The sequence below is a fragment of the Haplochromis burtoni genome, unplaced genomic scaffold (assembly GCF_018398535.1).
Source record: "Haplochromis burtoni strain Fernald_Lab_line unplaced genomic scaffold, NCSU_Asbu1 Contig_66, whole genome shotgun sequence".
Lineage (NCBI taxonomy): Eukaryota > Metazoa > Chordata > Actinopteri > Cichliformes > Cichlidae > Haplochromis > Haplochromis burtoni.
In genome coordinates this window covers 154606-164668 of record NW_024582427.1, presented here as the reverse complement: position 1 = coordinate 164668, position 10063 = coordinate 154606, and the positions used below count along the sequence as shown (strand labels likewise).

At 39.2% G+C, this 10063-nt stretch overlaps 1 protein-coding gene across 4 annotated transcripts in view; it reads right to left on the bottom strand.

The window, feature by feature from the left end:
* The window catches only part of fnip1 (folliculin interacting protein 1), a 37741-nt gene that overhangs the window by 24549 nt on the left and 3129 nt on the right, over positions 1 to 10063 (bottom strand). The window contains exon 1 of one of the 4 annotated variants that reach the window (XM_005923086.3): positions 3878 to 7241. The exons of 2 other annotated variants lie outside the window; for them this stretch is intronic. In XM_005923086.3, the coding sequence (XP_005923148.1) occupies positions 3878 to 3888 (11 nt within the window). In that variant the 5' untranslated portion in view covers positions 3889 to 7241. Of the gene's footprint in view, positions 1 to 3877; positions 7242 to 10063 lie in introns of those variants that run through there. One more of the 4 variants, XM_042221413.1, reaches the window with a different exon arrangement.

Below are 10063 nucleotides of genomic sequence, written 5' to 3'. Positions count from 1 at the left end.
CACACACACACACACACACACACACACACACACACACACACACACACACACACACGATGGTTTATGGGCCATATCCAAGAAACCTGTACATTAGTAACAACATCATAATGTGGTAACAAAATACCTTCTGAAACAATCTGGCGCAGAAACTAATACGCAGAGCAAAAACATAACTTTGTGGATTATAAAATCAAAATCAGAACATACACATACAAGATGCAGTCCTGCTCTAATGTTTTGAATTACAAACATAGGAGACATTACAGCATTACTGTAAAGGTTGCAAAGAACATTTGCAGTAATGCAACTTGAACATTGACATTGTGGATCCTAAGCATATCTTTGAAGCTGATGTTTTGGAGTTGTACTTGAGTTTGTTGCAAAGCAAAATTCTCATTTGCAGAAAACTGGAAGAGCTCAGTGCATGAGAGAAAATGTAAATCTGACATGCTTTCAACCTTGTAATAAGCACAGTTTAAGCAGTCACTCATCCCACAGCTATGGCAGAGCCAGCGTTCTCCATGCCACAGCTGTCATTCACCCATGTCATACCAGAGTCAATAGGGAGACACAAAGTGTGCCATGAGAACGTACTACCAGTCTAACCCTAACGGATTCATGGTGTACCTAGCTAGAAAGAAGTCACCCAAGACAGTCATGTAACTGGATTAAAGAAAGCAAACACATTAACAATATAATACAAAGTATGCCTTTTCTTTCCAGCACGTACCTTCACAGATGCACATGTAACTAATCAGCCTGTGTGACCACTTTGCAATTCAACTAGATGACTTGATTCGTCATTGACAAGTTGCTAAGCCATCATCCACTGCCAGAATTACAGCATGATTAAAAAACTGTGAGCACAAATACAACTTTTGGCTTTCTTTAAATGAAAAGTCATTTTCACAAATGCAAATTCTTACAATACACAAATAGTTAATAAGACTTTGAGCCACATTGGAAATATAGAGTATCTGTAAACTGCTGTGAAATTTCATGCCAGTACTCTTCTTCTGGCAGGAATCGCTGGACTGCTGTTAAGTAACAGTTAAGCCATTTACAGGGAGCCAGAGCTCCATGGTTGTTGCTAAGTAACCTGTGGTTTCACTCAGCTCATCTCATTAATGATGGCCATCTCAGGTAATACTTGAAGGATGATGTTGTATATTTACAACTCACTGTGACTAATAGCAGCCATTCATTAGGCTCCCAGAATCCTCATGTGCTTTTGGGGAAACTCAGCCCCCTGGTTGATTTAGTGACAGCTATAAAGATGACAGGATATTGGATCGACTGAATGATGGTAGGGGATTTCTTTCTGATCTGAAGGATAGATGGGTCAGGCAGATGGGCACAGAGCTTGACCTAAATATAGCCTTTTATTGGGGAGCAGGGAGTGTCCCTAAACACAAGTGTTTATAGTAAATGGGCTGACGGGGAGGGGTGGAAAAAGAACTGTTAAGTCCATCAATCTTGCCATCAAAATAGCACACACACATTCAAAAGCAGGATTCCATTTTTGTAGGAAGTGAACTTCAATGGGGCAGGGAATACCTGTGTTGTCATGCATGGTGATGTGTCCAAGAGAAAAGGTCTATGCCTTGCATGTGAGCTACTATTTACCAAACACTAATGTCAAAATATGACCAGCATTCTGACAGGCTAACTTATTCAGTCCTGCAGAGTAGCAAGAGGGAGGAGGGGGTTTTATGATGCAGCCTTAGTGTTAACTTGTCAAACCAAAGTCATGTGGTGCTTTGAGAAGTAGAAATACAGGAGGGAGACCATGCCCAGAGCCATATGGTCGGCACTAAACAATGAAATGCATCACCAGCATTCAGCATTTTTTTTTAACGATATGATTTTATCTAAGGCTGCAATGACTCACTGGGTAACTCGGAAAACTCAATTATTTAAAAAAGTCCTTAAAGTAAAAATAATTTGCTTTGATCCTTCCAAGTGCTCAAGAAAGGGGAACTCCCATCCAATGCTATTTGTTTTACACAGCGAAAAACTAAAGGTAAGCTACAGAAATTAAAATAAAACATGCAGATGAACTGTTTACTTGGTCTGAGAGACAGCGCTTAAATTAGGCAGCCTGATGAAGGCTTTCAGCCACCCAAATTTATATTCCAGCAATACCTGGAACAAGTAGGGGCGAGACTAAAGTGAGCCATGGGGTGTAGAAAAACATTGTTATTTCAAGGCTTTAGTAACATTTATTTACATGAATATACAAATGAACACAAAACAAATCTACTCCATCTTGGAGACAATACCGTGAGAACTCTTTTTTTTTTGTCTGCTATTAAAAAAGCCTTCCAAAAAAAGACAGTAACAGCTATTTTAGTTACTTTATCATTTTAATTTGCATGTATACCCTGACAATTCTGTCCTTGTGATTGTTTATGAAACGCTTAATATGGCCATAATTTACACATAAAAACATCAACGTAAAAAGGTTTAGTTTTCATTCAGCTATCATAAGAAGTTAAACTATTAAAAACATTGCAATTTCTAAACTTGTCAATTTGGTTGACACCACTACGTAAGAGGCACTAAGAGTAATATCTAAGATGTGAAGTTTCAACTCTCACAAACTGCTTTAACAAACTGATATCTTTCGAGAGCTTAAATAGCTAACACAGCTAACAAGGAAGAAATGACAGCAATTAAATAACATGGGTACGACATTTTACAAAATAAGATGACGTGCTGTTTACAGATCAACCCAGAATGAATCTGCATAATTTGACGCCAGGCTCAGTGCTCCCTTTGTTTTAAGAATAACAGTGAAGAAGACAAGAGAAGCAAAGAAAAAAAATAAAATAAAGATAGGACAGAAAGCAAAAAGATGTAAAAAGGCCAAATCTTTTTATAAGCACCGGCAAAAAACAAAAACAAAGAATAAACTCAAAAGAGGAGATAAGAAACAGCTAAAGACCAAAGATGCACTTAACAATAAGAGCAGGCATGAAAGACAAAGAACAAAAGCCAAACAGATCACAATAAGAAAACAGACCTAGAAAAATCCAGAAATCTAAAGAGATAAAGAAAGATATCTGACATAGAAAAAACAAAACAACAACAACAACAACAAACAAAAAAAACAAAACACAACACTGAGCGAAAGACAAGGAAAATTAGTGCAAAGGAGGAAGTACCCCATCAGTGAGCTTGTGACAGTCACAGCACTGACAGAGGAGAGAGGGGAGTCATTCATAAAAGCAGCACATGACTTCATGACTGTTACATGCTTGTACTGCTGTGACCGCAATTGTCTGAACCAAAAGTGACTCAAATTCTGAGCACCACAGGTGTAAAAAGGTTTCATTTCCTTGAGCAACCTGTTGATAGAAAAAAAAAAAAAATCCCCAAAAAACATTCCACCCATGAATGTTTTCTGCATGTTTCATTAAAAAAAAACAACAACAAAGAAAACTAAACAAAACAAGATGGAAACAATCAGGATGTAAAATGACTGAATCACCTTCTTTTGTGGCAACAGTTATCAATTTGACATTACATAGATATAAAACAGAAACTCCACCCAAATACATGAGCAGTGTTTTTTCCCCTCACCCAAAACCAACAGGCATGCTTCACCACAAACTCAGTAATCTATATTATGTAACTTGACCTCAACAGATAGAATCAATCTTGTTCAATGCCACTGAGGCTGACAGTTAAAAAGCGACTGCCTTTCTTACGGTCTTGCTTGTAACAGCCAGCTGGCACATTGTAGCTCCCAACACTCGGGCAGAATACAAACTTAAGGGTAACAGCACAAGCGTTGTAAACAAACCTCCTTTAACGAACACCACCGTGCCCACTTGGATGCATAAAGGCCAGGTTAAACATTACCGACTCCTACCTGGGCATCATTGCGAGTCTGCCAGTCTTTCCCCAGCCCTCTCCCCTCTCTCTATTCCTCTCTTGCTTCTCCTCTCCAAGTCAAACCAGGTTCTAAGAATAGCGGTGAACTAAATTCACACAACAACATGAGACTATCAGGTGATCGCAGGAACACTGTGTGTGCTGGACAGTACCGAGGCGGCAACAGCACTGAGTCTGGACCGCTGACAGCCAGAAAGCGCTGTGATAAGAGAGTGACAGTAGGGACTTGTTCGTCTGTTGTTTCTGAATCCCGCTCTTTTTTTTTTCCCTCTCTCCCTTATTCATCAGCTTTCTCTTTCTTTCTCCAATTAATTTAAACATGCAGTTTTTTCTCTTGTAGAACGAACTGCATATAAAAAACATTTGGGGTAAGAAAGAGCATAAAGCTGCCAAATCTTCCCCACAGTTCCCCACAACTTGAACTTCAGAGAAATGGACCAGTTTATTTAGGCTGCTCACAACCTAAAAATGGTCACTGTCCCATTCTTAAATACTAAACTACATTCCTTGTCACATATTCTCTACTCATATTAACTTGATATAACTGCAACGCTGACGCAAAACCTTCCACGGCTGTTCCATGGAAGGTGTAAAGTGATAAAGGTCAAAACGTGGCAGCCTTGTTACCTAGACTGTACTGAATCAAACATCAGCCTATACTGACCTCGAAGAGCCCTAGCTTTCTCGCTCTCTCATGCCACTAGAATGTGTGTGTGTGTGTGTGTTCGAGACAGAGAGACAGTTACATAAACATCCCCTCTGCCTAAGCTGTGTGACGTTCTTCCGGCTGTGTGTGACAGAGGGTTCCGATAGGTGCAGCAGCTTGTGTTTTAAAAAGACATTTCTGCAGCCAGCAACCACAAGAGGGTCAACAGTGTCATAAAACTGGACAATTCCTACAATGAAAAACAAAACAAATAAAAAAAAAAACTTCCCCATCATACAGCATTTTGCCATTTAACTGAAAGCCCAAGTTCAAGTTAGTTGGAATTTCACTGCATGTGCTTGAATCCTGATGACTAATTTACTTGTCATTTAAAAACTCATCTAAAAGTAAGAAAATGCTCAGGAAACTTAAAATCGATCACAATCTGATAGCCCAGGTAGAACTTACAAATATGGCATGTGAACTCAAAATTAACATTAAATTGCGAGCTGAAATGTGTAGCATAACATGACATCATACACACACACACACACACACACACGATTGTTCAGTGTAGCTAATGTTAGCAGAGGCAGCCTTCCTTCCTTAATGTGGTTACACACTGGTTCTGTGTGGTTATAGGTTTACTCGAAGACTGCGGACACACAACCATTAATTTTCTACATGAACGTAAGGCACGACTGCTCTTGTTCATTCAGCTTTCATCTGCTTCCACCTCACTTTTTTTTTTTTCTTTTCTTTTTTTTACAGCTTCCCATCAGAGGGCCGTCTGTGGAGGCTACAGCACTGGGTAATATTGGATGGTGTCATAGCATGTTAAAATCAACAGGTGCTTAACTGTCTTGAAAAGGCAGCTACACTGAACATACTGCACACTATTTGCTGAAAATCCCTACTTGAAATTTTAGAGCACAAAGTGCATTTTGGCAAATATTGAACAGAAACAGGGAAGTAAAGCGGCAACATATGACCAAAGTCAGGCGTAAAGACTGAAACCGCTGACCCTAAGGTTGTGTGTAATAGCAAGCAAACCACACCAAGAAGAATCTAGATAAAGTAGAGAGAGCTTTCCATGTGGGAAGCCTGCTCAGTGATGACTTTAGAGATCATTACACAGGAGTACTACTGAAGTCATGTATCAATATGCATGTACTGACAGCATAGGAAAGCTGTATATAGCTCCTACCACAGCTCATGCACCTTCACAAACCCCCAATGTAAAACATGTATGAGTACCAGCTGCACCGCTAGTTGTGAGCTATAGGTCATTCTGTGCCATAGTGCTACTTTCCAGCATGGCACATAGGCAATACAAACAACTATAAATACATAAATCACTATGTGACCCTGAAACGCAGTTAACTCATCTAATCTTTCAGACATATCTAAGCTTTCATCAGCTCATATTGTATACATATGTTCTCAGAAACTCAGACAAGTGCTAATACTTCCCAAGAAGTAGAAGATACTTCTGCCTAGTTGTCAAATTTGAAACCTTCCCTGCAGGAATTGGTGTATCTGTGAAATGGTATACAGTCTGAAAATTAACAAACAACAGAAACAACACTCCTCTGCTGCTGGAGAAAGCCAACAGAAACCTCCATGGGAAAAATGTTCATTAATCAACTGATTAAGGTAAACAAGTTGTTTATTCATTATTAAATAATTAATCTACTGAAAATAATCTGAGGGTCCAAGTTTTTTTTTTTATGAGGGGAGGGGAACTACCATCACAATACAGTGAACGTATTGTCACACACGCTCTGAAAACACCTGACTACCTGCATATCAGCTAGTTTCTGTGCTGATTATGTAGCATCGAGGACTTCTGCATTCCAGCAGTCACATGATACTGAGAGCATTTCTGGAACACCCTGAGATGACGGTTCACACCTACAATATAGACACACAGAGACTAGCTGATTAAAGTAGGCAGATATAATAGATAATCAATTAGCTGTAAACACCATATCTGAATAAAAAGTCACAAGTAAAGCAAAAAGTAGCCCAGTCTAAGTGTATTCTCTGACAACACTCGTGTTTTATGTGGAAGGTTTACAGTGGGAACACTTTTTTTTTTTTTTTTTATTTATTTACTTCTAACTTTTCTTACTATACACATCCTCTGCATTTATCTTTACCCAGTGAGGTTGTGTACACTCTGGATTAACTCTGTGTGACAACTTCTGAATCAGCAACACATGACAGAAAATGAGTGACAGCTGAGTTGGGAGTATCGAGTGTATGACTATTTCTCACAAATAATCACATGAACGGAACATCAAGCTGAAGAGTACTGGTGGAAGTCACGTAGAAATCGGGGTAAACGGTCAGTGCTGCACATGTAAATCAAATTCTAATAAGCAAAAAAAAGATCATATGATCGAGAGATTCAGTTTCGCCTCAAAAAGCAAATATCATTTCACTGCATCAAAACACCTCCCTCACCATGTTTTCTGTCATTTCTTCCTTTCAACACTCTTCTCATTTAGAGATTGAATGTAGGCTAATTAGTTAATATGAATTTTCTGGTTTTCAAAATTCCAATAAATTACTCCCACAGCTTCGTATCTGAGAATATTCAGTCTCATCAATACCTTTGCTATGTGGTGCTAAGTTACAGATTTATTTTAATTCACTTATGTGTAAAAGCTTCTTAACTCATTCACTGCCAGCCATTGGCAGTGAATGAGTTAAACCCATTGACTCATTCACTGCAATTGACGGCTATAGACGTCAATTGCAGTGAATGAGTTAAATATACATTTAGGATAAGTTATCCAACAAGCCTTTATAAATTCTCTGCCAAAACTAAAATAGAAAGATTTCAATACCCAAAAATGTGTCTCTGCATCAGCCCCAAGTATCCAGTGTAAAAAAAAAGCAAATGTAATTTTCTCTGATCTTCTCAGGTACATCTGTAATGTATTGGTAAGGTCACATGCAAACTTGCTATACAGTAGAAATGTCAAACAACAAATCAGTCATAGAAAATAAACTAATAACTCCTCTCATCACTGTACCATGCAAATTACATAGGGAGTTCCTTAATGCGTATACGCCACAGGATAAGCAGGCCTAGCTAAATGTAAAGTCATCATCCTAGCATTCATTTGGAAATGTCAGTGACTTGGTAACCAGAAACCATAAAAGCCTTATCTTCAAGCAACCACAGACAAAACAACTACTGGTGACGCAATTTGAGCAAGCATTATATAAAACTTTTAGGCTAGGGGTACCGGTGAGGCGATTACCAATGACAACAAAGGATAGTGTTGATTGACATACGACAGAGAACCAAAGACATTAGAGGGTTACCTAAGCATGTGGAGCCTTGAATGTCCATTAGAGACAAGCTGTTAACTATAAACTACAGCTGACAAGAACTGCTTTCAGTATGGACACTCCTTTAGGTCCTTAAACTGAGTATGAGCTTCACATGGCAGACAGCTGATTGATCCGTACAGTGTTTGCAGGGAGGTCGCATGTTCTGGACACACGAAGGCCAATTAAAACTCCTAATTCAACCTGTGGTTTGAGTTATCACATTCTAACTGGTAAATTATGTTTCTTCTCTTCGATCCGTGGGTTACCATGGATCATCTGCCTCCATCTCACCCTCTCCGTTGCATCCTCTTCTGTCACACCAACCATCTGAATGTCCCCCTTTAATATATGTATCCACAAGGTTCCTCTGTGGTCTTCTTCTTTTCAACCTGCTGGGCCCCTCCATCTTGATCATCCTTTGTCTAATATTTCCACTACCCGCCCTCTGCATATTCCTTCCATCTGAAACTTGCCTCTCTACCTTTGCCTCCAGTACATCTTTAATAGCCCTGCTTAGATTTCACGGCTGAACCTGCTAGGATACTAAAGGTAATGTAGAACAGCTATTTCATTGCCAAAAACATTTTGATACAACCTCTGGCGCTATAATTTTCATTCTGGTAGCACATGTAGACATAATTACACTGTGCTTAAATAGTAGAATAGACACTGACCCTTTGGCTCACAGAGCGTAATAGAAATTTAATATCAAGCTAAAGGGCACATTCTGAAAAGTTTGTGACGAATACAAACGCGTTTGCGCACCGCTGTAAAGTGTGTGATGCCCCTGCAACTTTAACATCAAATTATATCCTTACTATGACCCTGCAGTTCTGAGAAGCCTGAGTGTGGCCACTTGAAATAGCCCCGATAGGAACCCGATGACAGCCGCTGTCTTTACAGAACCTTGGCACGCCTGCAGCATTCACACAAGCATGCACCGAGGGAAGAAAGCAGCCCTGCAAAATAAAGCTATAACATTCACAGTAATCCATGTCAGTTTACCGACAGTGAGTGCTTAAAAAGAAAGTAATCAAACAGAGAGCAGAGCAGAACAAGCATACATAAAAACGCTGTGATGGGTTTTTCATTTTAGAGTCAAGCTGGGAATTTTTTAAGATAGTGATGCGATAAAAGGGTTGAGACAGTACGAGTGATCACATGTTGATTCATAACTTTAGATAAACAGCAACAGGATAAAAGAGAAGAGAGCATTACTTAAAAAAAAAACAAAACAAAAAAAACAAAGTGTGCATCTTCATCAACACTTGCAAAGATGCTTAGGTTTTTTTTGCCAGCGACTTTGGTAACCATGTGATCACTCAACAAACAAGACAGCCTGAGATTGATGAAAGCCTCACATGACACACCGAGTTATGAAAGTACGCAATGGAGGAAGGACGCCTTGCCAATCAGGAACCTGAGACACGACTTCTCCCAAACTATAAATAAAACATTTTTAAAGATAAATTCCACGGTGTGAGAAACAAGAAAAAAAAAAAAAAGTAGTACTCCAGCAAATGCAACGTCATGCATTTTCACAGGCTGTAATGAATAAGCTTGTCAAACATGATTTACTAAATCTACAATACACTGTACTAATTTAATTTATTTTAAATTCACCAAAGTTTTATTATATTTTCTAGACTTGTGACCATTTTATATCAACTTGAAAAGGAAACAGGTGAGTCCTAGTTTACCATAGAAAAAGTTTAATTCCACGAATCTATATATTAAACAGAAAACGTCAAACTTGAGTAAATCTGCTTTTACTCTCTTACTCGTATATTGTCTGTTAGTGCAGGTCATGTAGGAAGTTTCCTCAGCAGGCTGCCAGGACAAGCAGTTTGGGTGTGAGTGGGAGGACAAAGCTACTGGCTAATGATCAGGTCTCAGACTGGATGAGCCAAAGGCTTTTGGTGTAATGTACAGTATGCCGTCCCCAGTCAGGTGCCACAGCCAGGGAAACAGGAGTCTTTTTAGGCTTTCCTCTCAGGGTCAGCCAAACTACTGCCCTTTATGGTATTCTGGAGGGTACAGTGGAGTGGTGTGGCAGTGCATGGTGTCGGTGATGCAGTATGCAGGCCAGAGGTTTGCAAAACAGGAAAGACTTCATCTCTTCTGGATATTAAAAAATATAGCCTGGAAAATGCCAATAATAAGCCTGAT